General features: G+C 50.0%; 8 protein-coding genes across 8 annotated transcripts; 3 read left to right on the forward strand and 5 right to left on the reverse strand.

Annotated features, from left to right (window-relative positions):
- Positions 1–1,147: 1,147 nt before the first annotated feature.
- Positions 1,148–2,110, reverse strand: ABOM_009544 (C2H2 finger domain protein; the record flags this gene model as incomplete). The annotated part of the gene is made up of 3 exons (XM_022536672.1): positions 1,148–1,388; positions 1,456–1,889; positions 2,087–2,110. The coding sequence occupies 3 exons, from the start codon at positions 2,108–2,110 to the stop codon at positions 1,148–1,150; spliced, it is 699 nt and encodes a 232-aa protein (XP_022384930.1).
- A 2,946-nt stretch (positions 2,111–5,056) lies between these two features.
- On the reverse strand, positions 5,057–7,122 carry ABOM_009545 (CCR4-NOT transcription complex; the record flags this gene model as incomplete). Its single annotated transcript, XM_022536673.1, has 3 exons — positions 5,057–5,117; positions 5,261–6,792; positions 6,868–7,122. 3 exons carry the CDS (start codon positions 7,120–7,122, stop codon positions 5,057–5,059), a joined length of 1,848 nt encoding a protein of 615 aa, XP_022384929.1.
- A 753-nt stretch (positions 7,123–7,875) lies between these two features.
- On the forward strand, positions 7,876–8,701 carry ABOM_009546 (D-aminoacyl-tRNA deacylase; the record flags this gene model as incomplete). The annotated part of the gene is made up of 5 exons (XM_022536674.1): positions 7,876–7,882; positions 7,935–8,113; positions 8,185–8,227; positions 8,280–8,506; positions 8,585–8,701. The coding sequence occupies 5 exons, from the start codon at positions 7,876–7,878 to the stop codon at positions 8,699–8,701; spliced, it is 573 nt and encodes a 190-aa protein (XP_022384932.1).
- A 517-nt stretch (positions 8,702–9,218) lies between these two features.
- Positions 9,219–10,620, forward strand: ABOM_009547 (peptidyl-prolyl cis-trans isomerase D; the record flags this gene model as incomplete). Its single annotated transcript, XM_022536675.1, has 5 exons — positions 9,219–9,234; positions 9,315–9,382; positions 9,464–9,473; positions 9,531–9,617; positions 9,680–10,620. 5 exons carry the CDS (start codon positions 9,219–9,221, stop codon positions 10,618–10,620), a joined length of 1,122 nt encoding a protein of 373 aa, XP_022384931.1.
- Positions 10,621–11,103: 483 nt separating this feature from the next.
- On the reverse strand, positions 11,104–13,078 carry ABOM_009548 (putative MFS transporter; the record flags this gene model as incomplete). Its single annotated transcript, XM_022536676.1, has 8 exons — positions 11,104–11,346; positions 11,410–11,668; positions 11,739–12,205; positions 12,260–12,415; positions 12,466–12,702; positions 12,771–12,827; positions 12,880–12,962; positions 13,021–13,078. 8 exons carry the CDS (start codon positions 13,076–13,078, stop codon positions 11,104–11,106), a joined length of 1,560 nt encoding a protein of 519 aa, XP_022384938.1.
- A 993-nt stretch (positions 13,079–14,071) lies between these two features.
- Positions 14,072–15,472, forward strand: ABOM_009549 (NAD(P)/FAD-dependent oxidoreductase; the record flags this gene model as incomplete). The annotated part of the gene is made up of 2 exons (XM_022536677.1): positions 14,072–14,264; positions 14,328–15,472. The coding sequence occupies 2 exons, from the start codon at positions 14,072–14,074 to the stop codon at positions 15,470–15,472; spliced, it is 1,338 nt and encodes a 445-aa protein (XP_022384937.1).
- A 278-nt stretch (positions 15,473–15,750) lies between these two features.
- On the reverse strand, positions 15,751–18,052 carry ABOM_009550 (uncharacterized protein; the record flags this gene model as incomplete). The annotated part of the gene is made up of 5 exons (XM_022536678.1): positions 15,751–16,711; positions 16,791–16,951; positions 17,002–17,085; positions 17,158–17,326; positions 17,385–18,052. The coding sequence occupies 5 exons, from the start codon at positions 18,050–18,052 to the stop codon at positions 15,751–15,753; spliced, it is 2,043 nt and encodes a 680-aa protein (XP_022384900.1).
- A 799-nt stretch (positions 18,053–18,851) lies between these two features.
- ABOM_009551 (ABC transporter ATP-binding protein) lies at positions 18,852–21,320 on the reverse strand (the record flags this gene model as incomplete). The annotated part of the gene is made up of 1 exon (XM_022536679.1): positions 18,852–21,320. One exon carries the CDS (start codon positions 21,318–21,320, stop codon positions 18,852–18,854), a length of 2,469 nt encoding a protein of 822 aa, XP_022384901.1.
- Between the last annotated feature and the right edge of the window lie 1,419 nt (positions 21,321–22,739).

Genomic DNA, 22,739 nt, shown 5'->3' on the forward strand with positions numbered 1-22,739 from the left:
GTTCGCCGTCCCCAAAGGAAGTGTCAACCGTATCGTCGGATCCACTCAGTGGAAGCAGACCTGTACCTGGCTAAACGGAGTTCAAAAATAAGGTTGGAGATCGTCCCAGCTGACGGTGTAACTATTTTTGTAGCACTTGAGTTTTCTTTTTTCTTTTGGAGTTGTGTTTTTTGTTCTTTTTTTTTGGGGGGCCGGAGGAGGTTCCTTGGTTGTTGATATTGCGGTGGCGGGTTGTTGTTGTTGTTGTAGTAGTAGCTGTGGGGAGAGGATAAAGAAAATCTTCTTTTGGGAGGGTATGATTGACTGCGGCATTTGGGGGCCCGAGGGGAGGGAACAAAGGGATCTTTTTTCCTCTCTCTCTCTCTCTCTCTCTTCGCTTTCTCTTGCTTGGGACTGGGGACTGGGCTTGCTTGCTTGCTTGCTTTAGTGTCGGTCTTAGTTCTGGTGGCTAAGGCTACTACAAGCGTCTCTAGGGCTAGTGCGCTTTTGATACTGAATTGCCGACGGTGTAGCACAAGTTTGTTACATAAGTGGGTTTATTGGATTAATGTAATGTCATTAACTCCCGGACGCCGTTGGTCTTGTGTATCTTGAAGCTTGAGCTTGATGGAAAGGTAAATATGAAAAGACAAAAAGAAAACAAAAAAAAGGGGGGAATGAGAATTAAAGGGGGGACTGAGAAGAGAAGAAGAAGAAAAAAAAAATTAAGGGACATGTGGTCTGCGGTCCTGAGTCCCTCAGAGACGGCCATGTCATGCTCGAAGAAGTGAAATGAAAGCAAACCCCAGACGATACAATGCACCGTCTATCGCGTTAACGCCGGTCTGGTATCCGTACATGAGTCGTCATCAATACATGAACCTGAAATCAAAAACACAGTAAAAAAAAAAAAAGAAAAAAAGAGGATGCGGATCGTCCGGGTGGACGATGCAGACGAAGGAAAGATAGTGGACACAAGCATAGACATGCAGAGTATGAACCAGGGGATAAGGTATAGACAAAGAAATCTGTCCAGGGGAGGACGAGGGGCCAAGCATGTCACGCAGTCACATACGGCAGATCACTGCCCTGAAGCCAATGAACAACCATTGCAAAAGGGCCCAAGCCCATGCAGGAGAGGGTAGCCAAGACATCACCGTGTCGCATCTTAAGCCGCCTTTGCCACCCGCTTAGTAGCCGCACGGCGCTTCGGCACGTTGAGATGGTGGTACGACCGCAGATGCTCAATCAAGTGGTCTCGACGCGGGAAACCATTGCTGTCCTTGCGGATGCATCCCTGCACCGGGCAGTCCTGGAAGACAGGGTTGTGGACGCTGGACTCGTGCCGCTTCAGGTCCGCCGGTCGAGTGAACGCCCGGCCGCACTCACAGACGTAGGGCTTCGCCGGTCTAGACAGACAAATTAGCATCTTTGCGAAATGAGATGGCTGAACCTATTCCATGGCTCGAGACTTACTTAGCTGTCTCGCACGGCGTGAAGTGGGTCTCCAGTGGAGGGTAGGGGAAATCCTCCACAGGGGCGACCTGCGCAGGGGGAGTGGGCCAGGTGCCCGGAACGGGGGAGGAAAAGTACTGTGGGGCGAACTGTGGATTGAGATCCGGTGGGCAGTAGACGGGCGGAGGCGTGGTAAAGTCGTAGGAGGCAGAGTCGTAGGAAGACGCCTCGAAAGAGCCCGAGTCGTAGGAGGAGCCGAATGAGGAGGAGTAGGAATAGTTGGAAGATGGATAGGAGGAAGAATACGAGGATGCGTTGGACTGGGCGTGGTAGAGCTCAAAATCATTGCTCGCCATGCTGTACACATCATAGTATCCCATCGGAGACTGCATGGACTCCTCACTGCTGGTCGAGTAGGAGTGCTCCATGGGAGGGCATGCCGCAGCATGAGGATTCTGAAGCGCGACGGTTAGTTGAGTTACTGATGCGGTTCATGTGTACTGTGCAAGTACGCAAGGTAGCCATAAATATATTGTCACATTTATTATCAGACAGGCCATCAGAACACAGAAAACGGGAAAAAAAGAAAAAGAAACAGAAACAGAAACAGAAACAGAAAAGGAGATGATCAAACAGTGTATCCTTTGCATACCATTGGAGAAGAGTAACGCAACATTATGTATACTGGGAAAAAGAAAGGAAGGAATCCAGTAGGTTGGTCAAGTCAATCGCGGTTGAGTTCGAAACTTATTGAAGGTCAGTGGGTAAGCATCCCCAGGTTTGGGGGGCAGTTGAGTCTTTATATAAGGCGAGTATCTCGAGGTTTGTACGTTGCACATGGAGTAGAGCAAAGCAAACCGCGCTTTCTCCACAACGATGTCTGACTAGGGGACCCGTCTGGCGTGTTAATAACACGAAGGAGATCCATGGCGACATCATCAGGTGAGCAACAGCTCCACGATCAACGACTAAGAATGCTAGCTGGGGGGACCCATGCAGGAAATCGACATGAATATTGGCCGGGGGGGCATGCAGTCGGGAACGACTGCGACGCACTGCCACGAACCGCGGATGCGTCTCATTGGCACAGCGGAAGTGAAGCGTCCTTGCGTTGCTGACGCTAAGAACGCCGCTAGAAAGGATCGAAGGTTCTGCCAGGCTTCTAGGGGAAGAGTGGAATTGACCGGTGATGTCCTGGCAGGGGATGATTGGTAGATCCAGCCCCAGGGGCACTGCAAACACGGGCCGATAAGGAATAACTGACAACAGGTAACACCACAGATGATGATGTTTCCTGCTTGAACTTTACATCATCGTCCCAGGCGCACTAAATCCAACCCCACAAGGTCCAAGTATCGGTGGACCCTTCGAAGCCAATAAGGCAGACATGGCCCCCGACTAGAGTCTTGCCCTAAACGGACATCCTACTAGTCTTCCCTCCGCCTGTTTTGACCGGGTCTCATTCGTCAGGAAAGGCTTGGACCGTGGGTTGTTTTTTTTTTTGTTTTTTTTGATTTTCCCTCACTGATCGGAACGCACTGATGAATTCCCTTGATGAGCGGTTGCTGTTGTTGTTATTGTTGTCGTTGTATCCACCGTAGACGGAGGGGGATTGTGCTCCGAGGAGATTGTGGTTAGTATCTCCGTCGCAGGCAAGAGATGCGGGTGCTCTGATGCCACCGATGGCTTTGGACAGTCATCTGCCTGACTTTACCCGATTCGGGTTCTGACTTTTGTGCTTGACTGGATTATTTTTTATGATTTATTGATGGTATTTTATTTTATCTTTGTTTTATTTATTTTATTTTGTATTTTCTGGTAGAGATATTGTTTTATAGTATTATTAGTATTATTTTTATTATTTTTAAAATCATTCTTACCGGTGGAAGTTTAAGATCATGAAGAGATTATTATTAGTACAATTAGGATAATGAAGAGGCACTATGATTGTTCCTGATACCGACCCAGCGACAGTCCCGTACATGATTGATGAACATGGGGATAAGGCATGAACACCCAACCTGATTTTCCAGGTCGGCACGTTTTCCGACACATTTTCTTTGATTCCTCGAGACGAAAATCAGCGATTCGACAGCCTTGTGGCAGTGGAGACGCCGGGTCTGGCGCCAAGCCCCAGGTTGATTCGGTGAACACAAAGTCTGGGGGAGAGAATTCATGGAAGTCAAGGTTTACTTTTCTCCTAATAAAAGAACCACATAATGAAAAGGCATCCGGTTCCATTCAGAAAGAAAAAATTAATTCAATTGGGAACATGGATTTTCGGATCGAATTCCATGGATGGAACGAGATTGTCCCCGGTATCTTTTGGTCCAACTGGTACACTGGTAAACGACTGCTAGTGCCTACCCGGTGACGGGGAAGACAGCCGCACAGCCCACTTGCACCTTTCGACGGACGTACAGTCCTGGATGATGATGCTGATGCTGATGTCTTTGGTACTACCACTCACAATCGACTGATTGATGGTCGATGATTCTCTTCCTTCCACCAGCCACTCCGTAAGAAGTAATTCTACTAGTCCATGCAGGGGGAACTTTGAATCGTTCCGTGAGGGATTTTTGAAGAGGTGAGGTACTTTTAGTCTGACCGTCATTTAATTATTTTTTGAGGCTTTTAATTTGCGTTTAGCAAATGACTCGACGGTGAGTGAGGCGGACGGGCGAGAGACACCCAGAAAGACACGACACTCACACACAGAGAGAGAGAGAGAGCGAGAAAGACGGAGAAATCAATTGTTGCCCTTTGTGGTTATCTTGTTGTCTGTGTGTCGGGCACAGAAAGCGTAAAAGGTCCAAGTCCGGTGATCGCCCTAACCTTAGTCATAGCTGTTGAACCTCTCTGGTCGTTCCTCCTCCTCCTACCATAACTCACGATTGGTACCGACTACTACTACTACTACTACTCGTGATAGCTGACCGTAGGTTCATCCCGCTCGTCCAATAATACGAGCAATAATTATAGCAGCAACCGTTCCCTAGCCGAACGTTTACTTCTCTACTACTGTTTCATCTTTGCTTCTTCTTTGTCCGATAGCGAGAAACCATCCCAATGGTGAACGCTCCCCCAAGGTGGATGCAGACTCGGCTTCATCTGTCCAACCTTGGGTGATCGCGAGCCACCCCGGCGGCTCGGATTGCTGCTTCGGGCTACGCTTCTCCTAATCGCTACGGATTCCAGAACGCCAGACTCGGTCCAGACGAGTCTGAACACGGAACGGATGCAGTAAGAATCATCACCGGTCAAAGATCTTTGGACGATGGTTGCATTCCTCAAGGGGCCAACCCAACAGTGTGTGCATAAGACATGGCTGTATATTCCATCAGCCGCCACGCAAGATCAGCGCAGAACTCCCCCTGTCCCGCAGTCCCAGTCGTTTACTCGTTCCTGAAGAAATCTCGCAAACACAAAGAAGTGAAAAAAAAGGGAGAAAAAGAAAAAAAGTCAAATGAAATGACAGACGCCCATCCGTCGGCAACCCGAACGATCTGAAACTCAATGCCCGTCTCCAGTGTAGATGACCCATAACCACACCGCAAATCATTGGACCGAATGTCTACCATACATACACGAACTCAAAAGAAACAAGGAGACTAAAGCCGCATTATAGTTCGTCTTCCAGGTACTTGTAGACAAACTTGAAGTCGGCCTTACGACGGTTCATCCTGTGTGCTGGGTTAGCAGTTTGTCCGAGACATCTCGGAGATGGGACTCCGACATGTAAAACAACTTCAATGGGAGACAAAAAGGCAAAAGGAGGAAAATGATTAAAGGAAAAAGGAGAAGCGAAAGAACAGACTCCACTCACCATGTACTCTCGTAATCAAAGAACCGATACGTCCCTTGTTCAAATTCCTCCGTGATGGTCTTGGGCTCCTCGTGCCGTTGGAACCAGGTCTGGTACTGCTTGTGGAATCGCCAACTTTGGTTCTTGAGCGCTTTGGCCGCCAAGAATTGTTGATATGTGCCTTGTCGGTAATAAAACAGGTAGAACAGTGTATCCGTATCGATCCGCCCCGTGTCGTATAACCGGGGGTCATCGAAGATGGCAAGCGGCTCTTGAGGGTAATAAAGAGGGGTATTGTACGGGTTCTGAGGCTTATAGTGACGGGGCTTTTCTGCGTCCGCCGGCTCGGGACAGGTGTTGAGAGATGCTGTAAGGAGCCGTTGCACTGAAGGAGGGGGGTTTGTGGAACTTTGTGCTGCCGCTCGGCTCTTGGTCACCTCAAAGGAATGGATCAGATCTTGTAGCCCCGGAGGCAGGTGGTATATCGAATCCTCCTCGCGCGACTCTTCCTTGCTCGCATCACCGTTCACCGTTGGCTGTGATTCCTTGGTGGCTGAGGTCTCCGCCTTCTTGGTCGCAGGCGTCGACTGCACCGTATTCGACGCACTCGCGGCGGTGACATTGGGGCTGAGCGCGGGCGTCTTAGACCGCTCCTCCGAAGCGATACTGGCCGTCGCGGTCGGCTTAGATACAGGTTGTACCGAGGCAATGCTAGGGGAAGCAGTCGACGAAGGTCTCGAGGCCAAGCTGGCGGCGGGGAAAGCAGGACTGGCACCCAGTGGTGGAGGAAGGGGAGCAATGCCAACCCCGTTCTTATCGCTGGCGGCCGCCGCGGCCGCCGCGGAGGCATATTTGAGGGTCTCCCCAGGTAGACGGGTGGGCGGTGGTGCGGGCTTCATCCCAGAGGTGGCACTGGTGGACGTCGACGGATGTAGCGTCGCAAGCACTGGGAGCGGCGATTTCATCTGCGTTGAGGGTCTTCGAGGCGCCGGGGGCTCGCTCTTGATGGGTTTCGGCTTCAAGTCCAGCTCTTCGTCTTGGACAGATTGTGTATCTTGCGATGACACCCGGTCGTTGTCACCCGTCATGCCGAACTGTGCCTCAGTCTCACCATCTAGATTCAGGTCATCATAAAGGGTCTCATCCTCGCCAGAGTAGTCCACATTATGCCCGTCCTCTACATAGTACTTTATGCTTTCTTTCAAGTCCAACACTTGGTTTACCTCCACGTTGCCGTTCTGCAGCGATCGTAGCAAGAGTTCCAGCTTATTGACATGCCACTTATGTCGTTCCGTTATCCGCGTAAGATCCGCTAATCGGTTGGCCCTGGCGACATCCTTCCTACCCTTCTTCATCTGCACATGAAGCGTCTCTTCCTCAGCTTCCATGGCCTCAATCTTTTGTTGTAACTCGTCGACCATACTCGATAAGAAGTCACATGTCTCCACCTTTTCCTTCTCTCTCGGATCGAGTTTGGATGCGGCCGAAAGGCCCTCTTTCGAGTATGCTTTCGTCTTCATTTCCTTTTCTACAGCTTTGAACTGCTCCATACACTGCACCTGTGTTAGCTACTCGCAAGTCCGATACGCCGTTGGAGGGCAGGATTTGTCGGGGAATCGTTAGCCCACAGTTTCGATGGCTCGGCGCTGCTCCAGCAGCGGTCCCTTGTCTTTGACCTCATTGCCCGATGCCCATGACTTGATCTGATCGCGATATCGTTGGAGCTTCTTGATCTCCCGTTTCAAGTTCTCCTCGAGCTTATCCCTTTGGGTCGGATTTGACGTGGAGCGGATCTTCTCGTAGATGCCCTCGAACGACTGAATACCTTCGGCGACCTTCTTGAAGGTTTTGTCGATTTCTTGTTGCGTCTTTCGCGATGTCATGGCTGCTGTTCACATGAACAGATGGCCACGGAAGGAGGCTGAAAATTGTACTTGAGGTGTGGGTTCAGGGTGGGTGGGAAGCGGAGAAAGGTAGGGCGGATGGGGGGATTCGTATGAACTCGATGTCTGGGAATTCCGTGGGTGTCAATAAGGATCAAGGTTGCCGGGCAACTTTGTCCTAAATTGAAGGACGTGTGCGCGGGGGATGAGTGAGTTAATTGATTGTCAAGAGAAGTCCTGGGGGTGAAGAATAGACAATCTCCTGATATGTGGTATGGATCCAGCGCCTGTCGAAGAGCTCAGTTGGCGCCAAGACTTGACGGGCGGCGTAATTCAGTATTGAAATCGGTTTGTAGATACCTTAAGTGTGTGCCTTAGGTTATTCAGTGCGGTGCGGGAGCCACTTGACTTTCCTCCGGCCATCTGTCTTTCGTTTCTCCTCTTTCTTGGCCGATCATTCTGCCTCGAGGGACTATAAGAATTCCCGGCTTCTTTGCTTCGCCTTGCAGATGCGACTTGGTGGTCTTCTAGTCGCCGACCTTGAACCCACTTGTGTTGTGAATCTTCACGGTAAGTGACAGCTCCGTTGCAGCAAGCGGCTACAGATCTATAAACGCTGTGAACAATAGGGTCCTCGAGTGCTATGTTCTTTAGCTAATTAATCTTATGAATACAGTTTGTTCGCATTCTTTATAACCCTCTTTGTTCCACTTGTGACAAATATATACGCCTATTGGCCAGATAAATCCCACTATGAAGGGTTCGTCACTAATTCATCTCCTTCCACGACACCTCCACTAAACGAACGCCAGCGGTTATACAGCGAGTCAAATCCGCATCGGTTACAGTCGATGGCCAGCTAGTCTCTAAGATCGGTAGAGGACTGCTCGTACTGGCAGGGGTTGGAAAGGAAGACACAGAGAAGGATGCAGATACGTTAATACAGCGGATACTGAAAGCCAAGTTGTTCCCAAGCGAGGAAGATAAGCAGGTAAGCCACTCGCCGACTGGCTTGCCGGTAACAAGATGGATTGGTTCTGACGGATATCATTCGGCGCAAAGTGGAAGCGAAATATCCAGGATATTGACGGAGAGGTTCTCTGCGGTATGTGGTTATGCTTCAACGGTATCCAGATTGTGCTTGCTGACCGTCGCAGTATCGCAATTTACACTCTATGGCCAGTTGAAAAAGGGCAAGCAACCAGACTTCCACGACGCCGCTGACGCGGAGACTGCACGCAAACTGTACGACTACTTCTTCCGACGACTGGGGGAAGCCTACAAGCCCGAGCGGGTCAAGAACGGTATCTTCCAGGCGATGATGGAGGTCGAATTGAAGAACGATGGGCCGGTGGGTGTAGATTACCGCAGTGACGATGCAGCGGTATAGCTATTGCTCGTTCTTATGCTGCTCCTTAACGTTTCTATTGAATGGGTTACTGACGGATAGGGAAATCAATAGGTTACGATCGAGATCAACACCCAGTTGCCGAAGAGGGAGAAATCGGGGAAGGAAGAGCCGTCGCAACCGGTTCAGAGAAATATTGAAATTAAATTGCCTCCTGAGTTGTTGGAATAATGGAGGTTATATTTCGGTATTACAGATATGATGCCTTTCTTGTTAATTTCTTTTCTCTTTTTTTTCTTTTTTTTTTGTCGTTTTTCTTTCTTTCTATTTTTTATACCCGGGTTGGTAAATAGATTGATAGACTTTGGGAGGGGGGGATTAATGAATGTCATTAGTGATTCTAAGATCCATGAAAAGAAACCGCCAATGATCGATTGACATCCGTTGAATGATTCGTTGGATCTACTAGTAGTCTAGACTGTATGAATGGAAGAACGACGAATACAGGTAAGTGTTATTGTGCTAAGAATTGCATGGTGCGGAGACCCGTGATCAATGGAAGCTTCCTGAAGCATCACTCGTTCCCATTCTTACTGCCTTCAGCTCCAGTCCACTTCTCTACCTCACCCTCCCCTTCGCGCTTCCTCTACTGACTCTCGACCTGAACCACCTCAATCTATTTACTGATCCACTTTTCCAACCTAATTCTCTACTCCGTCCGAACTTTGTACCTCCCACACTGCTCACCATGGCTGACTCTCAGCGTGCGTTTTTGCTCTTTTTCTCCGCTGTGGGGTTCCGCCCTCACATCGCAAGCCTAGTACTGATCGCATTCGAGATACAGGTCGTCCTCGTGTCTTCTTTGACATCCAGATTGGCAACGAAAAAGCTGGCCGTATTGCCCTGGAATTGGTACGTTAATTATAAATACCATCCGCCCCCGGTCGCTCATGGTTGTACAGCAGCCTTTGCTAACTACCCCGCCTTTCACAGTTCAACGATGGTCAGTCCCATTGCCAACGGAGATTTTTCTTGCTACACAAATACTGACCCTGTACAGTCGTTCCCAAGACTGCAGAGAACTTCCGTGCTCTCTGTACCGGAGAGAAGGGCATGGGGAAGCAGGGCAAGCCATTGCATTTTAAGGGTACGGCGTGTAACCCCGCTTCTGCATCCCACGGCGCAGACGTCCTAACCTCCACCCCATAGGTTCGATTTTCCACCGTGTCATCAAGCAATTCATGATCCAGGGTGGTGACTTCACTGCATTCAACGGCACCGGCGGCGAATCGATCTATGGCGAGAAATTCCCCGACGAGAACTTTGAGCTCAAGCATGACAGACCATTCCTCCTCTCCATGGCCAACTCCGGCCCCGGCACCAACGGCAGTCAGTTCTTCATCACGACTGTCCCCACCCCTCATCTGGATGGCAAGCATGTTGTTTTCGGTGAAGTGATCAACGGAAAGAGTATCGTCCGCAAAGTCGAGAACATGAACACCCAGGCAGACAAACCCGTCAAGGACGTCAGCATTGTTGAGTGTGGTGAGCTCACGGGCGAGGATTACGATAATGCTGACAAGCAAACCCCTGATGCTACCGGCGACCCCTATGAGGATTTCCCCGACGACCACCAGGGCGAGGAGCTGAGTGCCCCGGTTTGCTTCAAGATTGCGACGGAATTGAAGAACTACGGAAACACCGCGTTCAAGAGCGGTAACATTGCTCTTGGTCTGGAGAAGTACCAGAAGGGTCTGCGCTATTTGCAAGAGTTCCCTGAGCCTGCTGAGAATGACCCTAAGGAGCTTGATGGCCAGATCAAGACTCTCCGGTTTGCCCTGCACTCCAACTCGTCCCTTCTGGCCAACAAGCTGGCACAGTACGGGAACGGTCGGACCTGGGCTACCTACGCCTTGGAGACCGCTAATGCAGCTAATGCGAAGGATGCCGACAAGGCCAAGGCCTACTACCGCCGTGCTGTGGCTCACAGCGGTCTGAAGGAAGAGGATGAGGCCTTGAAGGACCTCCAGGAAGCCGAGAAGCTGGCTCCCGGTGACGCCGGCATCGCCAACGAGCTTGCCAGGGTCAAGAAGGCCATCAAGGACCGCCAGGCCAAGGAACGCGCCACTGCACAGAGGTTCTTCTCATAAGCGCGATAATGCCATGGACGATTCATGAATGTTTCTACTACAAACCACCCTATTTTCCTTCTGCATAAAAGCGACGTCTCAATTGCGTCTCTAGACAGTCGCACCGCTCCTGTGTTCGTTTCCCCTTCTATCGTCATTTGCAATCCTTTCCGGCTTTCGCAGCCTCGTTCCTAAAGACCATGTCTTTTGGTATTCGGTAGCATGGTGAAATCGGCGCATTGACTGGCTAGTTCCTAAGTTTTGATCTGCGGACGTCGTTCACTTAGCGGGTCATACCCAAGACTTAACATAAACTAGGAAAATCTTGAAATCTAGCAATGGAGCAATAAAATAATGATCAATGGAAAGCACGATTATCCGGTATCTTCCAGGCACTGGTGCATGTTCAAAGGCCTTCACGTACCCTTAAAAAACTACAATAAATCAAACCGAACCAGAAGCAGCAGGATACGAAACAGCTCCTGTGCTCTGGCCCGCTATTTATCAAGATTGGCGACCCGTCTCTGTCAGAAACTTCTCATAACGCCCCTTGCCCCGTCGGCGCCAGCTCTTCCCCCAGATAATCATAGGCACACCCATCGCCATAGAAAGGACCACACATATCCCATAAAAGGTGAAAGCCCAGCCATAGTTCGTGGCGTTAATGAAATGCTGTACGGTGAACGAGATGGCGAAATTGATGACAGAAGAGCATATGGCGAGTACAATCACCAGTTCGCCGGAAATCTAGGCACATGGTTAGCTGGTGCAGACCGGAAGGGCGCTGTAAAGAGACTCGGTAAGACATACCTTGTCGAAACATTCCATGGCGTAAGCGGTTGCGATACTGGTTGCTGAGACTTGTTGAGCTATCATGCAACACAAACCAACGGCGATGGTCATCCAATGCGCTCCTGCTGTGGCACCCCAGCCGTAGATGAAGTATCCAAGGGCGGCGAATATCAGCGGAAATACATATGCCCAGAGTCGCATTTCCGGCTCTTTGTAGCCTTTGTTGCGACGGGCTAGGACGAGAACGAGCCAATCTGATAGGGATCCGATGCCCATCCTGATTTATATGAGCTTTGTCTACAACAAGACAGGGACAACGAAAAGAAGACAAGGTGGTTATTACTTACCCAAAGAAACTGCCGATGAGAGCGGAGAGGAACAGCAGGCCGGTTGAGCCGTTACTCCAATTGTACGGAGCTTCTGTCATGATCTCTGAGATGGTGTTGAAGGAGACGATTCCTGCGGTGCATCCGAACGCGAATTGAATGCCAGCTAGGACGATATTGGGAAACGCGAAGAGATAGAATGGTCGTCGGAAATACTGGAACCATGTCGTCTGGTCGTCCTTGAAGTAGTGCACCAGAGCAATTTTCTGGGTATATGTCCGTGGCGGCATATCTACCTCGCCCGCCCCATTGCTTGGGGTCACTGACATATGGGGCCCCTCCTTCTGAGGCTTCTCGGATTGCGTTTCAGGGGAAGCTTCATAGCTCTGTTCACCTTTCAAGGCTTCCGATGGTGTTCTTTCTGAGAAGCGGTACCGCGGGAACATGGTGTCATCGAAGGTAAAGATGAACAACAAGATTAGGACTCCCTAGATTCCATGAGTGGATTAATCTAGCGACAAATAGGTGAGGAGCGCACTCACACAGGCAATTGCAACAATGGGCATACTCCATCTCCATCCGATACCATCGGATATGTATCCGCCCAGGATAAGTCCAAGGATGGACCCCAGCTGCTGGAAGAAGATGTAAATCGCGATCATCCGGCCTCGCTCGTGAGCAAAGAACGTATCGAAGATCTTTTATCGCTTAACAACGCACAGAACATAGATCAGAAAGTGAGACTTACCGTAAGCTGGATCAGGGCTTGGTACGCAGCGGTGCCCATTCCACTAATCGTCGTCATAACATAATATTGGCCCGTGCCAACGTAAAATGCACCCCAGATACCACTCGCGCCAACAAATATCAAACTCAAGATGTAGACGATCTTGCGTCCGAATTTCATCGCCGTCGGAATCCAAATGATGTTGAAGAAGCCAAGCATGAGGTAGTTGAGGGCAGAGCCGCCGTTCATGTTCTCGAGCTAACGCCGGTCTCATCGGATATAGTTGTCCAGGATGCACCCCAGTTGTTCTCGCCAAAGGAGTTCACGCATGCATAGGCTGAGATGAGACACAGGGTCCAGTACTTTTTGTACTTCGGCCAGTTCTGTGCCAGATGTTAGTGACTGGTGGACTAGCCAAAGGGCACATGTGCATACCAGAGGATCAGCTGCGGAACATGATGGCTGGGGGAGCAGGAGAATGTCATTTGCGTGCGCAGCATCGGCCAAGTTCCCGGATGCTGTATAGATGGTTAATGCCAATCTATACAGAGCCAGTCGAAGTAGATGTACACGTACTGTCAACCAAGTAAACAGTGCCTGGGACATCAGTCAGGATGTCGTCCGAAGGAGCCATGTTGAGTTTACAGTTCTTTCAATAGCTATGGACAGACGTCCATGCTGGGGACGCATAGCTTCTTAAATACAATGCCGGCGGCGGCGAACTCGCAGACCTCCTCTGAGGGGAAGGGAAATCACCATCCCGTCCATCATATCCCAGCGCCCCCACCATTGGACGAGCTTTCCGAACTATCTAATGAAGCTTTACCGGCTACATACGATAGGCCTGGGCGATGCAGCAGATTATCCGGCTCGATGTACGCCATGTTCCTCTCCACGCGATATGTCCCGAGGTCTACGATTCCACATCCGGGCAAATGCATGGACATAATCTAGAGCGATAAGTATACGACCTACCGGGCAGGAGGGGGAGAGTACGATAAGTGATCGACAGGAAGGAAGCTCCAAACGACTGGTCATGATGCAACGGGAATTTGATACTGGAAGGGACCTGGTGCGGAGAGAGCCCTGCAGTCCACAATTGGGTGGAATAATATCTACATTTGCCACGAACGATAAAATGCGGGGGCAGTCATGCAGGTATTGACCCGGTTGAGCAAGGGTTATCTCTGCTGCATCGTGAGGATGTACTATATGGCAAATGTACAAGGTTGATAGAAAATGCGGAGAAGATACGATAGCTTAAAAGGGAGGAAGGTCCACGCGGATCCTCTCAACCTAACCCTAATCAGGTGATGGGCCAGTCACGAGCGTCCAATCAGATTGCGCACTGGCATAACCACTTCATGCATCCATGCATCATGCTGCTGGTTTTCCCTTCAATATATTCCATGTCGCGGATGATAAGGCCACCTTGCCGGTATTTGCTCCAGTACGTGGCCTAGGCTAGCCTGTTGCAGCTTTCGGGATAGCCAGCTGGCTTCTGCTTGTTCATGGCATGACTTACTCACCTGTATAAATTCGAGTTCTAGTGCGGTTCTGTATACGCCTTCCCTAACAATTATCCTCCTGGTTATATCCTACACTTACTCACATCAGTAACACAAAAATGACCCCCTCTAGCTTAACTCCCGCATCATCTATCTTAATCGTCGGTGCAGGGACCTGGGGCTGTTCTACTGCTTTACATCTTGCCCGTCGAGGCTACAAAAATGTCACGGTCCTAGATCCGCACCCGGTCCCTTCCCCCATTGCAGCTGGCAATGACATTAACAAAATCATGGAGCACAGAGAGGTCAAAGGTACGTATAATGCATGACCCAGATCAAACTGACTGCTAGCTCACCCAACGAGAAATCCAATAGCCTCGGAAACTGACCCCTGGGGTATCGCCTTCTCAACATGCACAAAAGCTGCTCTGAAAGGCTGGAAGTCCGATCCCGTGTTCCAGCCATACTTTCATGAAACGGGGGCAATTGTCTCTGGCCACACCCCATCTTTAATTAAACATATACAAGAACACGAGATCGACTCGTCAGACGCAGAGTTCGTCAAACTGGACACCGCAGAGGATTTCCGCAAGACCATGCCGCCAGGCATCCTCACCGGCAACTTCCCGGGCTGGAAGGGCTGGCTGAACAAGACCGGCGCCGGATGGATCCACGCCAAGAAGGCCATGTTCTCCGCATACACCGAGGCGAAGCGTCTAGGAGTCACTTTCATCACCGGGCCCCCGGAAGGAGACGTCGTATCTCTAGTTTACGAGAACGGAGACGTGGTCGGGGCCAGAACAGCCGACGGCGCTTTCCACCGAGCAGACCATACCATCCTATCCGCAGGGGCTGGCAGTGACCGTCTCCTGGACTTTAAGAAGCAGCTCCGTCCCACCGCCTGGACACTCTGCCATATCAAAATGACGCCTGAGGAGGCCAAGAAGTACCGGAACCTTCCCGTGCTATTCAACGTCGCAAAGGGCTTCTTCATGGAACCCGATGAGGATCACCACGAACTGAAGATCTGCGATGAGCATCCTGGATACTGCAACTTTGTCCCGGACCCGATGCACGGCGGCGAGGTGCGCAGTGTCCCCTTTGCGAAACATCAGATCCCGCTCGAGGCCGAGGCCCGTGCAAGGGACTTCCTCCGTGACACAATGCCGCATCTTGCCGATCGACCCCTGGCGTTTGCTCGTATATGCTGGGACGCTGATACCGTGGACCGGGCCTTCTTGATTGACAGGCACCCTGAGCACCGCTCTTTGCTGCTTGCGGTCGGTGGATCGGGCAATGGGGCCATGCAAATGCCTACCATCGGCGGGTTCATAGCGGATGCTCTGGAAGGAAACCTGCAAAAGGAACTGAAGCATGTACTACGGTGGAGACCTGAGATTGCTGCCAAACGAGACTGGAAGGATACGCAAAATCGATTTGGAGGCCCGAATAAAGTAATGGATTTCCAGGAAGTTGGAGAGAATGAGTGGACTAGGATTGGTGACAAGAGTCGGCTTTAAGCGCAGTCTGCATGAAGCTATTTGATAGCTTGTTCTGGTATCAATGGCATGAAGCTATCGCATGGAAGAAGTATAGTACTCATGCTTCTACCGGCGAGCCTGTTTGCTCTCACTTGTTAAAGATTGAAAATAAGGCTAGATACAGAGCTACTGTAGGAATCTGCTAGGTGTCAATGACACTTCGCAAGATGAAAGAAGAAACAAGACGAATGAAAGTTGTAGCTAACCATGATAGACTGCTACGCGCTCACAAAAAGCTCACCCAATCCCCATTCATTTCAAAACAGTGTTTTCCCAGTCTTAACACTCTGCAGCAAGCCCGCATCAGCTAGCCTCTCAATCATATTAAAGAGCACAAAGTCACACCCCCGTTTGACGACCAAGTTGATTGTCACGGGCATCATCTCCGTCTTCAACGTAACAGCCGACTTATACGCCACCTCTCCAATCGGAACCGTATAATCCGCACACCCAAAGATCGGGCAAATGGACGCCCCAAGAATGGCCGCACCAGCCGACTTCTCGTAAACATACGTTGTATTCGGTAACTTGTTCAGCGCATCCTCCCGGTAGGAGGGAAACCCGCCGGGCCCAATATCATAGACCAGGAGGGACTCCGAGCACGAGTCAGTAGTGGAGAACAGAATGGATTTCTCAAACCACGCAACTGCCTTTGCTCGGGCCTCAAGAGCCCGCTGGAAGTCTTCTTCCCGGACCGGGTTGGCCAGGAACCCCTGCCACTGGTCGCGGTGGGTCGGGTCTAGAGGAGGGAACCGGCCCTCGAACATATTCCCCCAGGTGCTGAGGAGGGGCTCCCCGATTAGCCGCCACTGGTCCCACGTCCAGATGGTGTCCATGGTCTTGGCCTCGAGTATGGTGGATATGGCGGGCTCGGATGTGGATTGTGCGACTGCGGTGAAGTTGATTGTTTCGACGGTCATGTTGAACATGTGTGTAAGGTTTGATATGAAAGATTGCCAGATAGGCGCTGTGGCGGCTTGGTTTAGTGGTAGGAAGTCGCTTAGATATACTAGTCGGGTGGGGAATTGGTCGGTATCGGGCACATCGTAGGGAGGCAATCCGGTCATATTCGACGGTTGCTGCATGGTGGTGGTGTACCAGGCTTTGGCGAACTGGGCCCATTTCTTTGGATCCCGACTGAACACCCCGGCTGTGTCGCTGGGATGGCTGACAGGGAGAGCGAAATCCAGAGACATCATACCCTGGCTGGGGCGTTGTCTAGAGCGCATGTCATGTTAGGATTGATTTTGGTGATGGGGTATATGTTCTGGGGGGGCCACAGGGAGGGAAGAGTTACCCGTATACACCAGCTACTGCAGCGGGTAGCCTTATAGAGGAACCGGTGTCTGTGCCAATCGCGAAGTCCAGCCATTCATATGCTGCGATGGAGCAACCGCCGCCAGAAGACGATGCGCTGCATGTAAGCCACCCGTCTCCACGAGGGTTGAATGGGTAGTGCTTTTGAAAGTCAGTGAGGAATATTACCCGTTCAGCAGAATCAGACATACTTCATCTTGCCAGAGCCATGGGTTGGCTGCCGACGCGAACTGCGCCAGCTTCTGCTTGCCGACAATGTGGCCGCCGAGATCAATCTTACTGCTATTAGCTCAAGAAGCATATTCGAAAACCACCTGTGTCGATAGTGTGGAAAGATATAGATGTACTATTCTTTGGATTGCTGGTGCGGTGGCATTCGCAACAGGAGTGATATGCGTCCATGCCTTACTTCCTCCCGTGGTTTGGAGGCCTTTGACATCAAACAGATCTTTGACTCCCACTCGCGCCCCAGCTAGTGGACGAGGGTCCCTCCAGCTGTAGATACGCGAGGGTACTCTGTGAACACGTCAACCGCTGGACGAGACAGACCCCACCCGAGAACTGATTTACTTACGGAATCAGAGGCTGTTCGAAGATCCTGGTATTCTCAGCTCCAACTGCACGATGCGTGCCTTTACCATCTCCGGATTCATACGAACCCTGCAGAAACACACTGTAATGATCCAAGTACAGCCTCCAGACGGGACACAGATGGATAGCGTTGTCCTTGACAACGGCTACAAAAGGCCCTTCAACCGGTTGGCTATACGGCACCGAATCAATACGCACCATACGGATGGAGGATTTGGGTGAAGTGGTAACGTTTGGGGGGACAATGATGGTTGACACATTCAGGCGCTGCAGGTAGCCAATCGCTTCTTCTTCAATTGTCCCTCCAGCGACGGATTGGATGAAAACGGTCTCCAAAAACGCGGGATTGAAGACATCGTCCTGGTCCAAGTAGTCCTGGATGGTCTTCTTAATATCTGCCTCTGTCACCTGTGTCACATTGACACTAATGGCGGTTAAAGGAGTCCACAGCGGCTGGTCTGATGGAGGCCAGCTGCTTGGATAAACCGCTTTCGGATGGCGAGCATTGCTAAGGTAGGAGACGTTTTCGAGCTGGAAAAAAATCTCCTCCGTCGTATTCAGCTGAAATAAATCGCGGCTGACTGGCTGAGTCGCTCGTGTCGAAGCTACCTTGTCGAAAGCAATGAGCGATATGACTTTTTTCCAGAGCATCGTGAATCGCCGCAGGCGTTTGGTTGGACGTTAGGGTGTGTCACTAACTGGGACAGCAACAATTCAGGTGATCTCTTATTTATGACCAGATCAAGATGTCTGAGAGCACCGTTTGCCGATAGGAGATAGTATGCATTATGTGTCATTATCAGTGAGAGTCGTACAACAGTGAGTATATAAAATGTATCGATAAGCGGGGAACTCCGCCACAGAAAGCTTATGGGCTTCGGTGGATATCGAAGTATTTGCGGTGTATTATGCATAGTGGGATTTGAGTGGGCTAGGAATGCATACTTATCGACCGAGGCCCATATTGGCTCGAATGATAATGAAGTTGCCCAAGACATCGTGATAGGAATTCATATTCCGCTCTACTTGGCACTGACCTAGCCAAAAGATGACGGGATGTTTGATTAGATCTCTGCAACTGAGTAATCAGTGGTTCTATAGTTATAATAAATTACTATAAGAAAGTGTTTGGTATGAAGATTCAAGTGTAAGATAGCTGGTAGGACCATAAGAGTATATTCTGACAGAGTAAACCAATTCTACTCCTGGAGATAAGTTTTCAACTTCCATCCACTGTAATTCTCCTGCTCCTATCTCCCGTGGACCGAAATTGGTCGCTTTTAGTGACAGTATCCATGTGGGGATGATCCTATTACTATTTCACTCGAACAAGCTTGCTGGAAGTCTTCTTGGATACGGCTCGTTTAGATGACCTTTTCATCCTAGAGGGGACCGTCTCTAGGGTCTGCCCAGCACGGTCTCTGTTGGGTATAGCCAACACGGGCTTGATTCAGTCGGTAGACTCTATATCTATCATCATAGGATCCTCATTTTCATGCAGTTGTGTATGCCAGAGGCTGTAGTATCGACCGTGCTTTTCAAGCAATTCCCGATGAGTCCCGCTTTCAGCAATGCTACCGTTTTCCAGCACAAAGATGCGATCTGCCTTGATCACTGTTGAAAGCCGGTGTGCGATAACGAACGTTGTCCGGTCCTTGATGAGATATCTGAGGGCGTCTTGTATTTGGGCCTCTGTTTCAGTGTCGACGGCACTGGTTGCCTCGTCCAGTATGAGAATGGGTGGATTCTTTAGAATGGCTCGCGCAATCGCTAAGCGCTGGACCTCGCCACCAGATAATTTGACACCCTGCTCCCCGACTTTGGTCTGATAGCCCTGTGGAAAAGTAAGAATCTTGTCGTGGATTGCAGCCGCTTGACATGCTCGATAGACCTCTTCGTCAGAGGCATCCAAGTTGGCGTATCGGAGATTATCTATAATCGAGGCATTGAAAAGGAGAGGGTTTTGCGGGACAATGCCCAAAGCATTGCGGAGAGAACCTTTTGTGATGTCGCGAATATCAAGGCCGTCGATTTTGATACCCCCAGACGTCACATCATAATGGCGAAGTAATAGCTTCATCAGTGAAGACTTTCCAGCTCCAGTGGTGCCAACTAGGGCGACAATGGCCCCGGGAGCTGCAGAGATATTGATGTCACGGACAGCCGGCTCCTTGGTATTGTATGCAAAGCACACATTCTCAAATTCAACATATCCCTGAACCGGACCAAGATCGAACGCATCACACTTGTCAGAAACTGTCGACTTGGTGGTAAGCAGGTCGAGCAGCCGTTCAGCATCGATCAAGTCTGCGATCAACCACCTGTAATCCTTGGTCAAATACTTGATCGGCCAAATGAGATAGTCCCAGTACTGTATCAGAAACACAAAGTCCCCTGGAGACGCCCGGCCTTGAGTGATCTCATGGGCGACGACGCATGCAAGGACTACAAAAGAAGCAGGGAAGCATGCCTCCATTAAGCCAGTCGAGTACACATCGCGACAGGACCACTTTCGTTTTGCGGTAAGGTGGTGGTCGACTGCCTCTGCAAAGCGGCGTTTCTCATACGCGAACATGTTGAATGCCGAAACCGTCAGCCAGCCTTGAATAGCTTGATGCATCACACGCGCCTCGCCTCGTTCAGCCTTCGTCAGCTGCCGGCGATTGTCGACGTTCCAGCGGGATGCTGCGACTTCCAGGGACAGAAATGTCAGCGTCGCAATCAGCATGCACAATGCCGCTAGTGAGTTGAATTTGACGTAAAGAAGGACAAATGCAACAAACAGGTCAATCACCGCTGGAGCTATCTCTAGGAAGCCGGTTTCCAAGACATTTGTGAGCGCGGCGCCTTGCTCGATAGACTTCATGACCTCGGCAGAGTCTCGCTCAGAGTGGAATTCCATCGTGAGGTCCATGACGTGGCTGAAGGCGGCGTTGGTGAGCTGTCGGTAAGAGAACTGCTGGATGGGAATCTTAGCCAATGACATGAGCATCTCCAAGCCTGACTGCCCGTGGAGAATGTTCAAAGCAAAGTATATCCCGAGATCTGAAAGAGCAAGGTCTTGTGTGAAAAGCTTGTTCGCGATGCTACCCAGCTGAGTAGGCACCACCACATTTAACACACGATCGGCAATCAAGCATAGTACACAGACTAGAAAGCACAATTGAACTTTGATATCCTTTTGCGGGATGAGGAACGGTAGGAAGACCTTGAAGTTGGAGAGATAGTCTATCCAATGGCCTGACTTACGAAGCTCCCCGGTCCGAGTGTCAACATCTTCCTCGTCTCCCTCATCCGAGCTGCCTGTATCTGATTCCGAGTCCGAGTCCTGGTTGCTGCAATGGTCGCGGTATCGCTCGGAGGTTATAGGACTGTCTGAGTCGCTGAGGCCGGACCTCGTTTCCTCCTCGACTAGCCTCGCACTCGTCATCCGCAAGCGCAAATAGATAATCAAACAGTATGCTAGCAAGAAGCTCGCGTGAACTAGCGGAAGACATTCCGCAACAAGTAGGGCTTTGTATGTGGCGTAACGGGCTCTATATATCGCATCCACGACCAAGACAGGAATCCCAGAGACGAGTGAAATGACACTGATGCCGGTTAACTCTGGCAACCAAGAGCGTCTGCGTGTGCAAAGCGAACCCCATGCTAAGGACAGGATGATCGTAGTCATAATACGGTCCTGTATTTGTGCAAGCTCATGGCGCCCTCGGAACACAATGATGACTTGAGTGACATAATATGCGAACATGCATCCGGTTGAAGCGACAATGACAGCAGATTTGCGCGGACCGGACGTCTTTCCAGTTGTAGAGGATCCATAATTAACGAGAAACGAGAAGAAAGTGAATAGCAGAGTTATTACAGAGGCGGCGAATTGCAGGTGCCGCAGTAGTTGTTCGGCGGCTGAGATGATCATCATACTATATTGATACTTACTTAGAGTTGGTCTGGAGTCTGGATTAAATAACAGAAACAAGAGTATACTTCATAACAAATTAGTGGAAGAAGATGAGTCAGTGTGAAACAGTTTGATCCACTTTGCTTAAGATCGACATTATTGTTGCCTAGAGCTATGCCATGGCAAAGGCACTGCGCCATCCATGTTTCTTCAGGAGTTGGCCAAATGACTCATGGGATAATACAAGAAAGCTGTATGCCCCTGCTTAGTTTCATCCTCCCTGCAAGTATGCTTTTTTTGTCCAATCCCATCCCCTGAAATGGTGGCCATCATTCGCCCCAAATGACGATTGTATAAAGGAGCAGTGGAGATGGAACATTTGAACCGCGCCGTTCCCTTCTGATACCCTCCACAATGCTTATACGCCTGGCAACTTCTACTGATATTCACGAGATATCCTGTGTTGCGGTGGCGGCATATATGCTCGAGCCATGGCCAAAGTATGTAGTGATCCCGACTCTCGCCGGTTTGAAAAAGGATATCAGAGACCACGAAACTACTATGGAATCCTAGATCTAGGAGTGGACCCCAAATTTCAACACCAGGGGGCTGAAAGACGTCTACTGCAATGGGGCATGGAAAGAGCAGAGAAAGAGAACCTTCCTGTTTATCTATTTGCAACACCTGCAGGACTGTCTCTCTACAAGAGTCTAGGATTCCGAACGGTTGGCAAATGGATATGGCGTCCCAAGCAAGATTCTGAATGGGATATTATGCAATGGAACCTCTCCCAGGCACAGCTGCTGTTGGGGACGAATCTCACAAGAAGCCCTCACATTGAATCGGTATTGACGCGCAATATACATATAAATAATACTTAATGCTGAGATATCTAAGAAAGCTTGCTTTTCATGCTCAGAGATCTCGTCGATTGTTCGGCATGGATGCTGTTGGCTTAACGACCCTCCTATTGAACGACTACATGATCTCTTCTGTGGGTTTGCTAGCACACTTATGATGAAGATTCGCTTGGTGACTGTTTCTCATATGCCTAGTGTGAGAAAAGTGCCCCTAGATTTGCTATCTCAAGCTCACTAACGTTGGTTAATAACCTAACAGAACAAGACGATGAGTAGCAGTGAAGAGTCGTTACTACTTAAGGATTATACTGTATAGTATGATGGAGTCAAAATCTGGTATGATTAGAAATGTATAAAATGACAGGATAAACCGATCCTACTCCTGGGGATACTTCCTCAACCTGACTTCAGCTCCAGCTACTGTAACTCCCAGGCCGCTACATCCTGTGGCTTCACGAGGATCCATATAAAGATGATACTGTTTCTAATCACCCAGGAAAAGATAACGAAAGGCGAAATTGGATCTGAATCATTCAATGGTTGATCTTTCGTGCTTGACGTAACACAGTCAATCCAT

This window comes from Aspergillus bombycis (genome assembly GCF_001792695.1).
Source record: "Aspergillus bombycis strain NRRL26010 chromosome Unknown contig00118, whole genome shotgun sequence".
Lineage (NCBI taxonomy): Eukaryota > Fungi > Ascomycota > Eurotiomycetes > Eurotiales > Aspergillaceae > Aspergillus > Aspergillus bombycis.